Source organism: Alligator mississippiensis, chromosome 2 (genome assembly GCF_030867095.1).
Source record: "Alligator mississippiensis isolate rAllMis1 chromosome 2, rAllMis1, whole genome shotgun sequence".
In the NCBI taxonomy this organism is placed as follows: domain Eukaryota; kingdom Metazoa; phylum Chordata; order Crocodylia; family Alligatoridae; genus Alligator; species Alligator mississippiensis.
In genome coordinates this window covers 39,673,405-39,693,380 of record NC_081825.1, presented here as the reverse complement: position 1 = coordinate 39,693,380, position 19,976 = coordinate 39,673,405, and the positions used below count along the sequence as shown (strand labels likewise).

The 19,976-nt window shown below is 43.7% G+C and overlaps 1 protein-coding gene across 1 annotated transcript in view; it reads left to right on the top strand.

Moving 5' to 3' along the window:
• Positions 1-19,976, top strand: part of SEL1L3 (SEL1L family member 3) — a 57,164-nt gene that overhangs the window by 31,857 nt on the left and 5,331 nt on the right. Inside the window, exons 16-23 of the mRNA XM_014607631.3 lie at positions 1,735-1,862; positions 3,038-3,121; positions 6,956-7,046; positions 7,140-7,224; positions 11,284-11,393; positions 13,720-13,847; positions 19,503-19,605; positions 19,705-19,777. Of these exons, the coding sequence (XP_014463117.2) occupies positions 1,735-1,862; positions 3,038-3,121; positions 6,956-7,046; positions 7,140-7,224; positions 11,284-11,393; positions 13,720-13,847; positions 19,503-19,605; positions 19,705-19,777 (802 nt within the window). The remainder of the gene's footprint in view (positions 1-1,734; positions 1,863-3,037; positions 3,122-6,955; positions 7,047-7,139; positions 7,225-11,283; positions 11,394-13,719; positions 13,848-19,502; positions 19,606-19,704; positions 19,778-19,976) is intronic.

Genomic DNA, 19,976 nt, shown 5'->3' with positions numbered 1-19,976 from the left:
GGGCAGAGAAATGGAGAGAAAGGTCGGGCTGGCAGGTCGTTGATTTACGTCTGAGAATTGGGTTGAGACGGGGGAAACTGACAAGTGATCAATTTGTCAGTTACACTCACGCATATGTTCCGAGGTTTTTTAGGTGTGTGCGCGGAGGTCTCCCGTTCTTCACGGAAGTGAAGACAGGTTTTATTTGTGTAATAGCCAATTGCTTTTCGCCACGTCATAAATTTAATTAGAATCGCCAATTATCTAGCGGTCTTCGCTAGGGTGTTATCATAGGGTTACTCCTTGTTTTCTTTGGCCAATTATAATGATTTATGTACAGCACAGAAGGCTAAGTTTTATCTCTGTTAGTGGCGCAGCAATACATTTCTTTTTGACATGCGCAGCAAAAAAGCGGTTATTATCATTATTGTTAACCCTTAGTTAACCTAGTGCAGAAAAAAACTGTTTTGAATGGTTTTATTTGTTTGTGACATGGGCACTATTTAATCTGGTTGTGACAAGATAAAAGCTAGAAAACCTCATGCCTAATGTCACCATGTGTTTTCGAAGGAGGCCGAGTAATATGGCCTTTGAGTTCAAGAGTATGTCTAGTGCCCCTACCAGTGAGCTTGCTTGCCACCCACAGCAGCTGATGCTACTCCACAAATGGTGGTCAAGTATACTTCTACTACTGAGGGTATGCAAATACATAGTGTATAATGGACTGTCCATAAGAATACATTTTCAATGTAACAGCAGCTCCTCGCAAAAATCCTCTATGGTCCTTCATTCACCAAAAGCCCAGGAAACGAGAGGAGCTCTTCTGTGACCTCTTTAAGGTTAACCATAACAGGTTAGATTGGATCAAATAAAAAAGCAAATTCCAAGGTTCAGGGCCCCTCAACAAAAACACTTTAGGCCAGATTCTACTCCACCCATTAGAAGTCTAATTAGAATTAGATGCCTAAATGTAATTCTGATCTACCCTGCTTGAGACCCTGAAGATCCATTCACGTATCAACTTTTTGTCACGTATCATCATCTGACCCTTAAGGCCGAGTCACAAAAAGTGACAAAGAGGAAGATGCCGCCCACATGTACTTCATTTGTATTAATAGTTTTTCAGGGACTGGAGCATGGGGGAACAGAATTCCACATATGTGCCTAATCGGTGGACTAGAATCTGGCCCCAAGACTCTTTTAGAGGTTGCCGATTAGAAGTTCCTGGAAAAATTCATGGAGTGGTGTGCCACTGTCACTTCACTCCAGTTCCCTTTCCAATAGCAAATTTCTGGTGGTGAGAACTGGATACTGTCTCACTTACCTCCACAGTTCTGGCTTGGGAGCTGTGGGCCTGTTCTTACAATGCTTTTACCATTGCATCATTTCATCCTGACCTACGTCTGGACAACAAGAGGGTAGAAATGCTTTTTTCACTTGTGGTGAATTATTGGTTCTATTTTGGCAGTGTCAGCAAAGCCATGCTGTACAGTACCTGGGGTTGGATGTGTGCTTACACATTTCTCTACCTGATATTCAGTACAGTACTGCCATTTCAACTATAAAGAACTTTTCCAGCTTAAACTATGAAGATTGTGGAATAAAGAAACTGATTTCTTTTGTGCACATGGGAATTGATTAAACTGACTTGCTTCATTAGCTAGGTTGCCATTTTTTAAAATGAATCATCATGGATGTAGCAATTTCCCAGAATGTTCCAAAGAGGTTACTATTTTTCCCTTGGTTTTTTTGCAGACACGAGCTGCTCAGTACTTCTATAAAGCAGCCCACAGTGGACATATAGAAGGGACCTTACGATGCTCTCTGTATTACATCACAGGAAATATGGAAGACTTTCCTAGAGATCCTGAAAGAGCTGTAATGTAAGGGAAATTTCATTTCAGGTTGGAAAAAGATCATTTCAATTATGGCAAAATCTTGAGCCTTCAACCTAAGAAATGTGGATTATTATAGAGTAATTTTCTTCCTTTGAAAAATTAGGTCTGCTTGATTATCTGTATAATAACTAATATCCACAATGTAATTCAGCTTTGGCTTTCAGTGGAGTTGAGCATTGGCAATAACTCTAGATTTTGCAGGTGTTTAGCATCTCTGAAAGTCAATCTGATGCAGCTATCTTGCAAGGCTTTTGTTTGACGTGAGGATTTTTTGGAACCATATATATTCAGTTCACTTGTGCTTCTTTGTCAAAGGGTACAGAAATTTACAGAGCGAATTCACAATTAGTAAAAGAGAGAGATGGAACCTGTATTTTCCATGACAAGAGACACTGGGGATCCTTTACAATAACTTAATCTTTTTCTCCAAAAATAGAAAGTAATCCAAAAAATATATATATCTGGAATAGACTGCCACCACAGGCGGTTCAAGCACCTACTTTGAATGCCTGCCTTTAAGACACATTTGGATGCTTATCTTGCTGGGATCCTATGATCCCTGCTGACTTCCTGCCCCTGGGGCAGGTGGCTGGACTCGATGATCCTCCGGGGTCCCTTCCAGCCCTAATGTCTATGAAATCTATGAAATATCCTGGATTAGTGCAGGGAATTTCCACTTATATCAGTGAGAAATCCATGGAGCAGGATAATCTCATTCAACCAAAAGTAATTCCTGTATAACTGAATGAAATTTTATAGCGTTCTTTAATGGAGGAGATTAGGCAAGATGATTTAATGGCCAATTTTAAACTTAAAACCTATATGAATTGGTATAAATTTGGCTTCTTTCCTCTTATACCCATATAAAGATATATTCTCAATCTACCTCTTAATGAAAGGAATTTGATATGGAGTTTTGTTTTGGTGTTTTGTATACATTTCCATACAAAAATGTGCCAAAAATTAAATATTGCATTAAGAACATTCATAGCAGATCAAGAATTCAGTGTATAGTGGAAATAACATTGTGTGCCTTTCATGACAAGAAGGCTGTTTCTGCACCCAGTGAAGTCAGTGACAAAACTCTCATCATCTTGAGGGGAAACAGCACTGAGCCATGGTGTTTTAAAGTGTGTGTATTCATTTATTGTCTTTAACAGCTGGGCAAAACATATTGCAGAAAGGAATGGCTACTTAGGTCATGTAATCAGAAAAGCTCTCAATGCCTATCTGGATCTGTCATGGTAAGGTTGTTTTATATATTCTTTACAAACTCATTTTACATATTTATGAATGTGATTTGTTTAGATTAACCAGGATGGCAAAATGTAACTAGGATGGCAAAATAATTTAACACCTGCTCGCCATACCCACACACACAGGGAATGAAATCATAACCTCAGTGAAGTTAATAGCAAAACTTCCATTAACTTTAATGGGGTCCTGGTTTTACCCATGGAGTCTCCTGCACAAGAGAATAAATATACCCCAAACCAGATCCATACAGAAAGGTTGGTTATCACTGAAGTGGAAACCAAGTACAATCACATGTGTTTAGATCATCTCTATGTTATAAAAAATGTTATTATTTATATTATATATTTCAGTCTTATGTAAACTCTGCTTTAAGGGACTCTAAGTTTGGGCCACTCGCAATGGGAATTCAGTACAAACCCCAGACTGTGTACATGCATATATACACACGTGTACATTCATTCATACAGTCACAAATGTTGATTCAAAACCAGCGCTATTTGTTTCCCCCAGCCTGCCAGCATCATCTCAGTCTTATATGGAAAGCCAGTCAGCTTTCCTCCAAGTATCCTTCAGACACTGTGTTGGGCATTCATCAGCACTAGAATAATTAGGTGAAATGCAGATATAAGCTGAGATATAATATCTAACTACCCAGTAGACTGTATGTACTTGTACAAGATGACTGTTTGATGTCAAACTTGTGTGCACAAAACAATATGAACAATTGCTATCTCTATAGATATGCTTGTAGACCAGTCAGAATTTGGACTCCATTATGCTAGGCACTGTACCAATGCAGAGGAAAACAATGGGTGCATCTACACATGCTATTAATGTACCTGAATAAACTCCAGTGCAGTTCACACTAGAGTTTATTGCTCCCAGATGCAGCATATGCACATGCACCCAGGACCACAACACATTGAGCCAGGGTGGCACAGCCCCGGCTGGCAGGGAGCCTGGGGGTCAGCCTGCCAGCTTGGAGGAGTTCCCCAGCTCAATGTGCTGTGGAGGGGTTGGCTGGGGCACAAGGGTGCTCCAGTGTGGGGCTAGCTGGAAGGCAGCCCCCCATACTATAGCAATCTCATGTCCCAGCCAGCCCCAATTACTGTCTGCATGTGTGTTGCAGTGTACTAAATAGCTCCACCATAGGATAGTACTTGTGTCAGACAATACTATCCTACAGCAGAGTTAATTAGTTTCCTGCAGCTTAATAGCACCACATTTATACATGGTGATGCTTTACTGAGCAGCTAATTAGTCAACTCCACAGTAAAGCACACGTGTAAATGCACCCAAAGTCTGTTTTGCAGAGATCTTACAATCCCCTTCACCCTCCAAAAGCTGTAATAAACAAACACAATTTAATCAAAATGCCTGTTTAAGGAAAGTCTGTTGGGAACATGTTAAAAAAATACAGTAAATCTTTTTTCTTAAAGTAGCAGCCTTTGACTTGCTATGAGACCTAAAGTATGTCTACGCAGCAGACTGCAGTGCATTACATACCTGAGAAGCAGGGTGCCTCTATGCTACATTGCATTGACCTTATACAGATCTTATGATTTCATCCCACAATAGTTTAGCTTATGTCAAAAAGCCAAATGTTGCCCTGATGGTTTTAGATGGCTTTATGACAGTAGTTTCCAACCTTTTTGTCTACAGGGCTGAATGAGCAGTACCCAGTCCCTCCGTGGGCTGGGTCTCGCCAGCGGACCAATCCAGCACCTAGGGCATGCACCGTGGGGCCCCATCTCCAGCCACACAGGCAAAGGGGGCATGGCCTGGCTCTGAAGGGAAGAGGGGATAAGGAGGAGATGTAGCCCATCTCTGGGGGGTCATGACCCAGCTTTGAAGTAGCCATACAGGGCAGGGGGCATGGCCCAGCCCTGTGACAGGAGAGGTATGGTCCAGCTCTAACCTGGCCCAGCAGAAGGAGGAGGATGTGGCCTGGCTCTGATCTGTCTCACAGCGCTTGGGATTTTGGCAGCAGGGAGCGTAGTGGCATCAACTGCCACTGCTCCCCCGCCACCAGATTTTCTGACCTATGGGGAGCCCTGCAGGCTGTATTCCAAGGCTCTATTTGGCCTGTGGGTCAGAGGTTGAGCACTCCTAATTTATGGTACTCCTGCAGTTTAACTGTGACACTTTCTCCTTTCCCCAAACATAATTTGTGATTTCAAAATAAACACATAGTCCACATGGATTTGTTTGGCACATGTATTTTCAAAATATCCAGATCAGTCTGAGCCATAGTCATTCAGGAAATTCAGGAAAGTTTATGAAATATATTACTGAAAACAACAAATATGCTGCATCAGCATAGTGTCATAAAAATCTGTGGAAGAACCAACAGCAAAAGTCTCACATTTTGTGTCATTCCCTCTTTTGCATGTGTTTTCTAGTCAACAATGTTTTGCTTGTCTAAAATTTTCCTAGGAGATTTAGGTCTGAAGGCAGTCAGAATTTAGATTGGGCTTCAGGGAAGATTAAATACAGTCTGCTGAGATGAGGCATGCTTTAAACCCTGCACTGCATTAAACCCTGACCATTTACTTTAAACAATGCCTTGCTTTGGTCTTACTAGACTAGAAAGGAGCCTCTATAAAACACACTCTCCTGGCTACATTGTCTTCTCAGATACACCTATGCTACCTCCCAGTGAAATCCATCCTAATCTGTGTGCATAGCTGGGGATGCGGTTAAGGTCCTAAAATATCAGCCCCTCTTCAGCTAGCAGCAGAGATCTGGTTTCTCCAATACTGTCGTCCGTAAATGCTTAGAACCGAGATGCAAATAAGTTGTAGTTGTGCATGTTGTACATATCTGATCATTCTGGTTGCAGTGATCAGTGTTGATCATTCTGATGGTGGTGGAAACTTCAGTTTGTGGAAGTTTTCAGTGCTGATATTGCTGCAAAGGGGTGGCTACAAAAACCCAGCAAGGCTGCCCAGTTATGACTACAGCCAGTCATACTGAGCAGAACGGTCTCTGTTTACTTGTTCTCACCTCTTTTTTCACCTGTTGTCCCCTGTCTTATGTTGTAAACTTACTGGGGCAGGTCAAACTGTCTTTTTGTTCTGTGCTTACAGTTCCTAGCACAATGGTTGGTGCATGAGAAGGAAACATAATGCCACTGTAATGCATATAATTAACAATAGTAAAAGTGTTTGTTACAGCTTGCTGCTGGACCTGTTGAACCCTGACCTTAATGCAATGATTTGCTTTCCAAAAAACATTGCATATACTGAAGGTTTTGAACTAATCTATGGGCCACTGGCAATCCACAAAAAACCTGCTGGTAGAGCAGGGAAAGTCCGTCATCTGGAACACAGGAGGATTAATGCTGTAGGGAGCAGCTGTTAGGCAGTGCTGCTAACTCTTATAGTTATATTAGACATTTATTTACTTGAGCTACTGCCACTGAAGTCCTAAGCATATGTGAGAATCACAGCTTTCACTGAAAGATGTTTTTAGCCTTCAGGGGTTCAGGAAAAAGCTTTTAAAAAGTGATTCCTGGATACTCTAAAACCAGAAGGCAGATAAAAAGAATCCCTAATTTTATTTTATTTATTATACTTCATAATTTTAAGCCTCTCTCATGATTTTGGGGGGCTGAAACCACTCTGGACCAAATTGTGATGTGTTATTTTGAATACGGCCAGTAGATGTAGCTGTTGCATGTATTAACTAGTTCTAACTTTCCAGCCCTGGTTCACAAATTCTGCTTTTCAAATGGATGTCATTTTATTTAGAGGTTGTAACTAGAACTAAAATTATTGCGATTTCAGTTTGTTTTTTCTATTTCTGTCATCTAAATTTAGGCATGAAGCTCTGTTATATTATGTTTTAGCAGCCGAGACTGGTTTTGAAGTGTCACAGACAAATTTAGCACATATCTGTGAAGAGAGACCAGTAAGTAATACACTCACAATACAATGCCCCTTTAAAACAGTGATAGTAATAACCCATGCAAATATAAATGGTTCAACTCATTTTTCTTTTCAGGAACTAGCAAGAAAATACTTAGCCACTGATTGTGTTTGGAGATACTATAATTTCTCTGTTTTTCAAGTCAATGCTCCCTCATTTGGTACGTATACTAAATCTTGTTGTTAACTCAGATTGTAATAGGTATCTAGTTTTTATATTTGGTAACAAAGAGAAGGTGTTACCAAAGAGGCTATTTGGCTGATTTCTAGCTTGCAGCTCTGGGGGGGACACTTTTAGGGGGGCTCAGTGCGAGTCTGCTTTAATGTAAATCGTTGCTGTAAATACTTTCATAAGTAGGACATCAAATGCCGTTTTCACCCCAGGAGGAAATGGCAGTCTGGGCCCAGCAGCAGGCCAGAGCTTGTTCTCTGACCAGTTCCCCATAACATTATGCTTCATTTGAAAGGGTGAGTGTTAGTCCTTGGGTTAACAGTATAATTTTGTAAGTGTTGCAGAGTGTGGTTGACTGCTCGGGAGGGAGAACGAGTGCTGTTCTGAGAGAGCTGGGAAAGAAAGGGTAGAGAGAGTAGGAAGACAGAGTAGAGAGAAAGGAACAGTCCCAGGGACGACAGAGTGGAGTCTGAGGAAGGACAGAGGGACCTGCAGTGACACAAGAAAGACTGCTCATTTGGAAACAAGCAGTCAGTCGGCTGTGCTGTTTGGAAAGCCGACAATCTCATGTTCTCCTCTGAAGAAGAAAACATGCCCCCTTCTGGGAGCTGACGAAAAAGAAGGAGCTCTGTGAGGTAGGGGGGTTATGAATCTCTAGGGAAACCAGAGACAGAGAAGAGCCAGGGCCTCAAAGTCAGGTGCTTGCCTCTCAAGAAACCACGTCAGGGTTGGCATCAAGGAGTTCTTGGAGAGAGGGAGACTGGATAGGGCTGCTTCTTCAGGGGCGTAATCCATAACAGAAGGTAATAACAATATCTACAGTGAAATATTCAATAACTTAATACCTACAGTGAATATAACTTCATATCTACAGTGAAATATTTATATCAGTGAACAGATTCAAGAAGAAAGAAGACTGGAGCATGAGGCCCAGCTTTTTGTAGCTGTCATGACTTGTAGCTGCCTGCCTTTGTCCTTTCATGGTTCTGGGGTCTAGACAAATGTAGATTATCCTTTTCTAGTTCAACTTTTCAATGAGAAATTCTTGCCTGTTCAAAATTCCTTTTAAGAATCGTCATGTTCCAGTAGAAATATAGCAAAACAAATGCATCTGCAGTATTCATTGTACCTCAACGCAGTTTTCTAGGACTTACCTGTTTTGTAGGTCCTGGATAACAGTTCCAAAAGCACTTAAGTCTCAATTTCAAAAATGACTTAGACATGCAAGGGTCTAAGCTAGGGGTTCCCCAACTTTCACCCCAAATATCAAAGGTTCTTTCATTTAGTATAAAATTGTTTATAGTAAAGTCCCCTTTCTTAACAGTGAGGGGGATCAGATTATCCATCTCTAGGGTTTTTAAATGAATACTTAGTGTTTTACTGGTAGATATGCTATAATCAAACATAACTATATTAAACACCATACTACTGGACAAATGACCTGTGCTGTACAGGCAGTCAAGCTAAATGATCTAATTGTCCTTTCTGGCCTTAAATTTTATGTCTGACCTCAGTGAAGACTTCTAAGTTATTTAGATGTCTTTGAAAACCTTATTCATGAATTAAATTGCTGTGTGTTCCCCAAGACACAATTTTGTGGCTTTTATGGATGGCATACAAGGAAGTGATATAAAGCTATCCAAGTGAAACAGAAACCACCACCATACTGGAGTCAAAACTGAATTGTTGGAGCCTGAAACCAGCTCAGTCCAGAGAGATTCTGGGAGTCTACAAACTGAAGGTTTTTACAATAGCTTACAAGCAAGAGCTTGTAAGTATTATTTGGCTGACAGGTCTTATTGGATTCACTGATGCCACCTTTATGTTAGTGAATCTTCTGAAGTTTATCAGACTGATAGGGTGAAATCCTGGTCCTGCTAAATTCAGTGACAAAACGCTTTTTATGTCAGGGGAGCCATGATTTCACCCCTGCTCAGGAGTGCAGTCTGTTCAATCTTTCAAACTAAAGTTTGAAAAACAAAGGTCCTTTGTATGCAGTGTAGGTTTTGATCCTACTTGAATGACGCCAGTGGCTTAAAATCCCATTAACTGCAAAGTTTCAGGATCATGCCCACTAAAAATTTATAAACTGGGAATGGTAGAGCTTACAAATGCTGTAGCCTGAGTTCATTGGACTTTATAAACCCTGAACTCTTCAGAACAGGGTATCGTAATAACACATCATGAATTGCTCACTCACACTTGGACCAGACATCCTCTGCCAGACCATTCCTTCAACACTGAAGGTAGAAGAAGGAGGTAGTGAGCCATGGTAGTCTGAAGTTAGGCAGAAGGCAGGGCAGAGTGGCACCTTATAGACTAACTTGTTCAGAGAGCTTTCATAGGCTACAGTCTACTTTGTCAGATGCTAAACAAGAGAGATCCCATGATCACTCACCTCTGCAGAGAAGTTTAGCAATGCAGCTTCCCTGAGTTTGGGGATAGTCTTGAAAAACTACCTTAAAAAATTCTCTCTGTCAGGACAGCACAACTCTGTACTTCAGGGCAGAGTCCAGATACCATGTTTATGGATGCAAAATAAGCACCTAAATAGAACAGAATTACTTGAAGTCTGTACAAATGATCAAGGCTAGTAATTAGAATAGGCTCAGATTTCCCCCAAAAGATTATTAGTAGGTTTGCCAGAATTTGATTTTTTATTTTTTTTTAATAATTTCAGTGGCTAGAATAGGTTTTATTTTTAAGCATGTATTTTATTTTTTAGCAATTAAAATTTTCAGGATTGTGCAAAATTAGGAGTGTGGGGGCAGACAATTTAGTTATGACAGTATACTGTTAAAAAGTTTTATAAATCACATGTCAAAATATAAAAAATAAATATCCATAAATCAAGAAAGAATACCTGCTTTTAAATAATTCTGTTCATTTAGTACTGTGGAAGGAGGCTTATCAGGGGATTCCTGGCTGTCAAATGCCACTGACTTCCCCAAGATTCATACTGTGCTGGGAGGCAGCAGTTGCCCCACCTGGAGCAGGAAGCAGCTCCCCTTAACCTCTTAGGAGGTGAGCCCCACCTGGTGGGTACCAATGGAGGGGTGGCCCAGCCCTTTGAGAGCCATGGCCTCCTGCCCCTCTGGGCAGTGTGCGGGCAGTAGCTGGACCTCAGGAGCACCCCCACGTGCTCTGCCCTGAGCATGCAGGGCATGGAGCCAGGGTCAGCAGGATTTTGGCACCCAGTCCCTGCCTGGGATCTAGGCAGAGTGAGCGGCCAGCAGCACCGGGTTCCTGGCTGCCAACAGCCTTGGCCCTCAGTGGCAGACCCTCACTCCAGGCTCTGTCACCAGTAGCTGATATCCAACTAGCCTCCCCACCCAGAATGGCCCCCAGCACCTGCAACAGCTATCCAAGTTCCCCCCACCTGCAGTAGCAACTGTGTGTGTATGTGCACATACATGCACAGCACCCTCTGTCCTGGATTTCCTTACCATACCCTGGATTTTTCTTTTCTTCCATCCCCTTTCTGTAAATTTTGATTATTACCAATGGGAATATTTTTTGTCGGTCTATGAGTGTGAGGTGAAATTGACATTTATCGACATTTAGCAATAAAAATAAAATCCTGCAAAACCTAATTATTAGGCACTAGTTCTCAGGGAAACTGAACAAATAAAAGAATTAGAAGTTTCTAGGTTCTGAAGATTTTGAAAATTATTATTATTATTGTGGAAGCTATTATTATTGCAGAAAACATTGCACAAACTTCTTTGCAGATTTTTGCAAGAGTAGAAAATATTTCATTAGTTAATCTCATAGTTTCAGAATGCCTTGGCAGACTATTATGAAATGACATCCGAAAAACAGCCCTGGGCATAAAAATAACCATGGGATGTTTCAGACAGAATATGTTTTCAGGGGGTGGAGCTCTAGCAAAAACTGAGGTTGGAATGGAAAGCTGGTCATGGTCTTAATCAAGGAGAGACAACTTCAGTTTGCATTAAATAGAAAATATATTAGATATTCCAAATATATTGTTAGCATAATTCTCTTGATACACATACTAAGGGCCTGCTGATCTTACCTTCCACAGCGTATTTGAAGATGGGAGATTTCTATTACTATGGATACCAGAACCAGTCCAAAGATCTTGAGTTGTCAGTGTGGATGTATGCACAAGCTGCGCTAGAGGGAGATTCACAGGTATGTTAAAGCAGTTATAGAAAAAAAACAACATTCTTGAAACACAAGTGCTGGAATTAACTATGAGTACCTAAGGAACCAGTTACTCTGCTTGATTACTCACAGCCAGTAACATGGAAATTCTAATTTATTTTAAGTTATTGTCAAATTCTAGAGCAGGGATAGGCAACTCCCAGCATATCCACTAAAATGTGTTATGTGAGGGCATTTTCACTGGCATGCGCACCTTGGGATGGAGAGCAGTGAGGGGCCTGATCCTTGTTGTGGCAGTGCAGCCCTGGCCCCTTCCCTGCTGTCTGCCTCGATGCACACATGCATCTGTCACCAGCAACAAGCCAGGCCAGGGCTCTGTAGAACCTAGTGCAGCTGCTTGCAGCCTCCCCGCTGGCTGCTGCAAACAGCACAGGCTCCTTGATGGGTGACAGGGGCCTGCCCAGAGCCCAGGTCAGCTGCTGCAGGCAGCCAGGAGGCTGCAGGTGGCTGCACTGAGTCTGCAGAGCCCCAGCCTGGCTTGTTGCTGATGGTTGCATGTACACCTCAGGGCGGACACCAGGAAAGAGGCTGGGGCTATGCTGCCACAACAAAGATCAGGCCCTTCACACCTCCTCCACCATCCGCCCCTAGCACGCCAACATCTTACAAGTCAAGTTTACCCAAAAACTTGCCAACCCCTGATGTAGGGTTTGCTGTTTTACAATAAGGGAAGACAAATGCCAAGTCTATGGTGATATTTTAAGAGCTAATGATGAAGGTACTAATCTTTTTCGTGGTAGGGAAGATGCACTCTGTATAACTCTACAATCAAACCTGTTGCCAGATATGCCAGAGAAAAAGTTGTTTTTTCTCCTTGAGGGGCTGCAAGGAAGTCTCCAGCCAGTTTCGTAATAACAATCCTGACTGGGAACCTTTGGGCATTTATACATGTGCTTCGGGAGGCGTGAGGAGGAGGCACTTTAATTAGTGCAGCTCTGAGATCCGTGCTAATTAAAAGCACCTGGAGCATCATGTGTATCAGTGTCCCTATGCTGAAAAATGGTGGCAGGGTGCTTTTAATTAGAGCTCGTTGAACAATCTTTAGTTTAAAGCACCCTGCCACCATTTTTCAGCACAGGGATGCTGATACATATGACACTGAACGCTGCTGGAGCACGTTAATTTCCGCGCTCCAGCAGACTTGATTAATTTGAGTTTTCTCTGATGCGCTGGAATTACAGTGCATCAGAGCAGGCTTCCTGCACATGTATAGAAGCCCTTAGATACTGTTGCAGTACCTATACATATTATTACTAATAATAATAGGGGGGTATTTTTCTTGAATTCAACAGAACTTTCTTTGGAATTAATTCACAAATCACAAAAACTTCAGTTTATGCATCATCATATACTGCCAAGACATTCCAGGACACATTATCAAAGGCATTCAGTAATTTACCACAGGATGGCCAGATGTGAAGTTAGCCATGTCGTTCCCTTCTGTCCTGTTGGTTACAGATACTGGCAGGCTTCAACCTCAGTCACATGACAGGACACCTAGGCTGACAAGAGACCATGAACATTTTTTGAGTATTCTGTTCTCAGTTCCTCATAGCAGATCTCAGGTGTGATACTCTGCTGTCCTCATGCAATGCATGGAAGTACCACTGACAGCAGAGAAATTCTTACATGTGAGCTGAGCAGAGCTACCCAAGTTGGGATCCACACTGAGGATCTGAGAACAAGTTGCCAAGGCTTGTAGTAACTAGTAGTGAAAATGTGAAAGAAAAACCAAAGCTGCAATTGCTTCCACATGAGCTGACTCTTGTGCCTCTACAGTGTGCATTGAAATCAGAGATCTGCCTGAGTAGATGTAATGGTAAGATTGTGGCGAAAGCTATATGGCTTTCAGGTGCACAGTTGCAATTTGCACTGAATTAAGAAGGGTTAAATGGGAATACATGGGAGCAGAGTTTAGTTCATTTCTGCCTTCAGTTTCAACTATTGAATGTCTGTAGTAGGTGACACTTACCAGCATGATGAAATCTTCAAGTGTTATTGTATTCAGCAGGCATCTAGAAATGCTAGTTTCTGGGAAAATGGAACTGATCATCACAACAGAAGAATGCTTTTTTCATGTAAATACACTTCATATGACTACATACTTGTATGGGGGGGAAGGAACTTAAGGTTATTCAGCAAAGATCACAAAATCATACTGCTCTAGGGTTTGAAAAGACTATTGTAAATGTTTAAATGCTGTTCAGTAGCTCAGTGAAATTTCAGTGGTACAGGATGGGGCCCTCCCTGTGTTCATCTTTATTTATGTATTATGTATATATTTCATTTGTAGGGATTCTTTAATTTGGCCCTCCTCATGGAAGAGGGCAGATCCATACCACCTCACATTCTAGATCGCTTAGAAATTGACAGGACTCTTCGTTCAAATAACATTTCCATTCTGCAGCAGCTTTATCAAAGGTGAGTCTGTATTTTCTTTATGAATCAGCCTCTTGCATTTTCTATCTGAATAACATTTTCACTTGTCAACACAAAAAGCTGGAGTTGTTATTCTTGCTCACCTATATCAAGTTTCACAAGCTTCAATGCTCCACTCTCAAGAGTGTGTTCCTGCCAAACCAGGGAAGGGAGAGTATGTATGATGATTGCCTGTGATAGCAGGGGAAACAGGAGGCCTCTTCCTATCTCTTTGTTCCTAAACTAGATACCAGTATTTTGTATCTGCTATATTTGTATCCATTGCCAAAGGAAAAAGGCCAAAGTTGTTTCTTCCTCTTAGGGGGAATAGCATACCTACCCAGAAGAAAAGAGGAGGCTATTAGATGAGCTGTTGCAGATATCTCTACATATTTCCTTTAAACACTTTCCAGCTCTTCAAATAAATTTGTTCAGCCCTTCTCAGTCTTACATGTGTCACACTTAAGTGAAAGCCCAAGGTTAGATCTTCAGTCAAAGGAGGATTTGGGGTGGGCATATCGATATACATCCTAAGCTCCATTTTCATAAGAAATAAAACATCTCTGTCCTCTCCTTGTACCCCACGCTAAGCACATCAAGTATGGTACACATTCCCTGCTCCTCCTAACCTCCTTGACTTTCTCCATTTTCTTCTCTCAACCCAAGCAGGCCTCTCCCATAACTGTCAGCCTGGCTTTCCCCAGACTTGCTGGTTTCAGGATATGTCCCTCCAGGACAAGTGTGCCACAGATGGGCCTGGTGAATGCCTTAACTATTTAGTGGGGTGTAGGTTGTAGCTGTGTTGGTCTAAGCACATAGGCAGACAAGGTTCTTTGGGTAAATCTAATATCTTTTATTAGATGAACTAAATAGTTGGAAAAAAAGTTTTTAGCAATCTTTTGGGTTTGAAAACCCTTCATCAGACTGAAGAAGCATCTGCAGTTGGTGTGTGCTCTTCCTGGACTCATTAATTGTTTAGCAGGCTCATGTAATAAGGCCAGATCAGACCTCCAATATCAGCCAGTCCCAATCAGAGAATCAGGACAGTTCATCCCCTGAAGTTGCAGAAAAACAGGCACCATCTGCAGTGAGCCCAGATCATGCCCTGGGCCCAGCTCATCCTAATGAGGCAACCAGGGCAGCCAATCCCCTGAAGCCACAGGTGATAAACTCCACCTGCTTCAACCTTTGAAAACTAGGCCCAGCTTACAGTACTCTGGGCAAAGACTTAGTTATTGTTCCTGACCTCCCTATGCTTTACTGCTCCTCGTATTCGATCTCCGACCCAATCTCAGCTTTGGCTTTTGATTCTGGTTCAGACACCTGGTATAGCCCAACACTGGCTCTGAATTTTGGCATATCCTGACTCGGATTCTGGCTCTAATGTACCTGATTCGGCTCTGGTTCCTGATTCACCCTGACTCTGTGCAACACTGGTCAGGCTGCAGTTGAAGTACTGCATCCTGTTCTGGACGCCGCACTTCAGGAGGGATGTGGACAGCATCAAGAGGGTCCAGAGGAGGGCCACTCACGTGATCAGGGGGCAGCAAGGCAGGCCCTATGAGTGGAGGCTATGGGACCTGAACCTGTTCAGCCTCCACAAGAGAAGGCTGAGAGGGGATCTGGTGGCCACCTACAAACTGGCCAAGGGGGACCAGCAGGCTATGGGAGAGTCCCTGTTCCCCCGAGCACTACCGGGAGTAATGAGGAATAACGGCCATAAGTTGACCGAGAGTAGATTCAGGCTAGATATCAGGAGGCACTACTTCACAGTCAGGGAGGCTAGTATCTGGAACCAACTTCCAAGGGAAGTGGTGCTTGCTCCTACCCTGGGGGTCTTCAAAAGGAGGCTAGATAATCACCTAGCCAGGGTTGTTTGACCCCACCATTCTTTCCTGCCCATGGCAGGGGGTCGGACTTGATGATCTGCTCAGGTCCCTTCCGACCCTACCTACTATGAAGCTATGACTTGGGGCAAACCAGAAGCTGATGCCGGACTCCCAGTGCCCTGGAAACCCAGCTCCTGGAATCACCTGTGTATGACGCAACCTTCCCCAGATGCCCACACCCCAGTTCCTAAGAACTCATTCATATCCCTCAGAATGTGCAATCTGCAGTCATTTTCTTCCTGGGTGTAGGTGGACTTTGAAGCTAAACTCTAGTGTCAGGACCCCAGGGCTTGAGCCCTGGTCTTCCAGCACAGCTGGGTGCTGGATCTAGCCCAGCCTGAGCCTTCCTGCAAGGTTCCCAATAGAAGATCATGTGACCCAATGGGAGCCACCAGGCCCTAGTGGGAGGGCTTTAAAACCGTTTGACTTGCTGCAGGGCCTAGTTCTTGCAAAAGTGCTCATGCTTCTGTTTTCGTTGTTGTGGATCTCTTTGCCTGACTCCAGTACTCTCGCTTCTTTCCTGGACCTCCTGGTTCTGAAACCCTGTCTTGCTCCTGCCTTATGTCTACCTTGACCCTCTCCCTGCTATGTCCTGCCCCTGTCTCGCCTCTGCCTTGCACCGTCATCTCATGGATTCCTCATCTCCTGACCTCTGGCCTTGCCTTGACCATGTACTCACTTGATCCCCTGACATGAACCATTGGATTCAGACTGACACTTGGTACTGCAACCCTCATTTTGGCTTCTGGACCAACATTATTGTAGCCTCTCAGTTTCTGAGCCCTGATCCCCCTGCATCTGGGTCATAACCATGCCATTTAGATATACCTTTTATTGCACTGGATAAATAGATGCTGAAGATACTGGAAGATAGTTATACAATTTGGTTCCTTTCTTCCACCCCTTCTGCCTTCTCTCCCCTCCCCCCAACCTACATGTCCACTTCCATGCCTATTCAGGATATCACCTATCACAGTATCTTAGGGTCAAAGATTACTTTTAACACAAGTCTACTGCAAAGGACCCAAGTCCCCCTACTTTCCCCAGGAATTTACAGTCAGGATTTAGAGATCAGGGTCATGGAAGTGCTTCATCAAAATATCACTGAAAAAGTAATGTCCTTTCATGTCTCATGGCTTCAAACCACTTCTGTCACACAATATGTTTAGTGCAGATTGAGAAGTCTGCAACACTGGCTGGCTTTACAAATCAAACACAGATATTACTCACTTGTAACTCATGTTGGGGGTTGGACTAGATGATCTTGTGAGGTCCTGTCTAGCACTGCTTTCCTATGTTTGTACAGGAGACCCTCGTCATTCGCAGGGGATACATTCCGGAGATCCCCACAAATAGCAAAATCCTCAAATACTGACGGGGCTCCCTGTCAGACCCCACAGCCGCCCCCTGCTCCCCCCTGTTGTTCGCGGGGCTCCCCTGCAGCACCTAGGGAGCAATCCCTTCCCCCCCCCCGAGCACTACCACGGCTGCTGCCAGGAGAGAAAATGCCACCACTGCCTCCCTCCATGTCCCCGGGCCTCGCTCTCCGCCTACCTTCCAGTTCTGCCCTCCCCTGCAAGTATTTGAATCTGCAAATCCCGAGTTTGTGAATAGCGAGGGTTTCCTGTATTATGTTCACAGAGGCCATGTCTACATGTGATGCTGACTGCACAGTAGCCCATGACTACCATGCAGTAGTGTCGCATGGCAGAAAGCATGACACAATACTACTGTGCAGTAATCTCGGGCTCCTGCACAGTCAGTGTCACAAAAAAGCTGTTTAGCAACACTACTGCACAGTAACTCAAGTTACCATGCAGTCAGTTAGTACTTGTTTATACAGTTGTTTATATAACTGTGTATACAAGTACTAAATGACTGTGCAGTAATGACTATGCAGTCAGCATCTTGTGCAGATGTGGCCAGAGTTGATCACTTTCAAGAAAGATACTGCTGTTCCTTCTGTGATGGACTCAACATTGCAGTGTTTCAAGAGAAGCAGTTTTCAATTCTCTACCTCCTTTGGGAACAATCACGTTATTTCTCATACTGCAAAATAGTCTGCAACTTGGCAAATATGTAAGGAAGGTTGGGTTAGTGGCTAATAGACTGAAATAAGTATTCTTATTCCTGCTCTGCCCTTTAAATTGTTGTGTGGCCTAACATAAGATTCTGAGGGGCAACACTACCAGCCTTTCTCATAATAATCCATAAGTTTTTTTCCTGGGTTACATGTTCATTGTAGTTAGACTGGACTCTTACTCATCATGCGCTGAGATTCTCAGATGCTGCTAACTATTACCTGTCCCTTTTACCTAAGTCAGGTGAATTAACCTCTGAGTTAAGAGTATAGGATTCACTTTCACTTAGGTAACCTGGCCACTTTGAAGTGAGGATAATACAGGCTCATATACGGGCAGCATATCACTGGAGTGTTGGCAGTCTTTCACTGCTTTCACACAGTTCATTCTGGTTGTCCAAAAGGATGGAAGGATTCTTTAAAGCAGCGATCAGCATTTTTTAGCAGAGAGCCAGAATGACCCAGATCAGGTGCAAGGCTCTAGGACCCAGCCATTGCTGCTTCTGGCTGTGACCCAGGCACAGCTCTCCGCTATCTGGCTGTGGTGTAGGTAAGGCTCCTAGCCATGGCATGGATGAACCTCCCTACCACCTGGCCAAACAAAGTCCCCCCACTGCCAGAATGCTGTGAAAGCTGCTAAGCTCTGTGGGCTGGATATAAAGGCTCCATGGGATGGATTCAGCCCATGGACCATAGGTTGCCAACCCATGTCACAACCCTAAGTTGTAAAGCATAACTTAGTCTGAGTAAAAGTAAGGTTCATTTTACTCTTATACAGGCTAATTTATACCTTGCTTTAGGGCAGTGTTTCTCAACCCACGGGTCGCAATCCAAAAGTGGGTCACAAGAATATTTGAAAGGGTCACAAGTTCCAGAAAAACATGGGGAAAGCGTGGATTTCACCTTGCAGGCTGGCAGCATTCCAGCCTGCAAGGGGCTGCTTGGGGTGATTGGCGGCAGCGGGCACATATGCAGAGATATGTGGCCAGCATGCAGCCAGGCAGGGTCATGGGAGCAGCTCCAACAACTGGATGCAGGTAAGTGTATGGGGAGCTGGGGTTGGAGGTCCAGGGCTTGGGGACTGTCCAGGGGGCTGTGTGTTTGTGTGGCGGGAGTGTGTGTGAGGTGGGGGCCTGCCAGCACTGGGGGAAGGTGGCTGGGCACCAAGGCTGTGGCAGGGCAGGAGAGGTGGGAGAGGAAGGCGCCTGCCTGTTCAGTGGGGAAGGGGCGGGCGGGGGGGGTCTTTCAGGGGAAGCAGGGAGCTGTGTGGGTGAGCCGGTGGCACCGGGGCTGGTGCCCATACTCGCTGGGGCATGGCAGCTGGGAGACAATGCTTGGAGGGTGGGGGGGCCATGACCAGGCTACTTAGTTTGATGCTGGCAGGGCTGCCACAAGCCTCCCCCCCTCCTCCCTCCAGCCCATGCTGAGGCCAGATTCACCTCACTGCCGCCCACATGAGCCAGAGCTGCTGCAGCCACCACGCTCTAGTCCAAACAGGACACGGGCAGCCCCCTCTGGCAGGGCTGGGAGGGGCAGGGGGCTATGGGTCAGGACTGGCCATCCATCTTTACAAATGGGTCCTGGTACAAAAAAGGTAAAATCCTTTCAGATGGCTAAATTGTAAATGCATACAGAAGTACAAAGAACTACTATTAAATATTCAGCACCTTTTCTTCTTTGTTGTTCCAGGTGCTGGAATCATAGCAACCAAAATTCCATTAGTCCGTGCTCATTAGCATTGCTTTATTTTTACTTAAGAGTTTTCTGGAATAACATTTTGCCTTCTACTCAGGTATGTATTATTTCACAGTCATATTCATGAATACAGTTACAGCCAATACATTGGTTGCCTTTGCACCGGATCTAAAATACGTTTCTAAACTTGTCACAGATCTACTTCATGGGAACCTTTCTTGTTTCAATACTGATCGCATTTGCAGTACAGTATTTTCAGTCTCTATCTGGTAAGTGTTTGTTATGGTAAGATTGAAACAATCTAAAAAATTATTTAATACCTAAAAGATAACCAATATTGGAATTTCTGGAGTAACTAGTAATGGGCTACAGTCTCATCTCAAAGGGCCCGTAAAACTTCACCGGAGTTGATCTGACATCTAGAAATAGTACCATTGCCTTCAAAGAGTCTCTGTGGGGATATAAGTG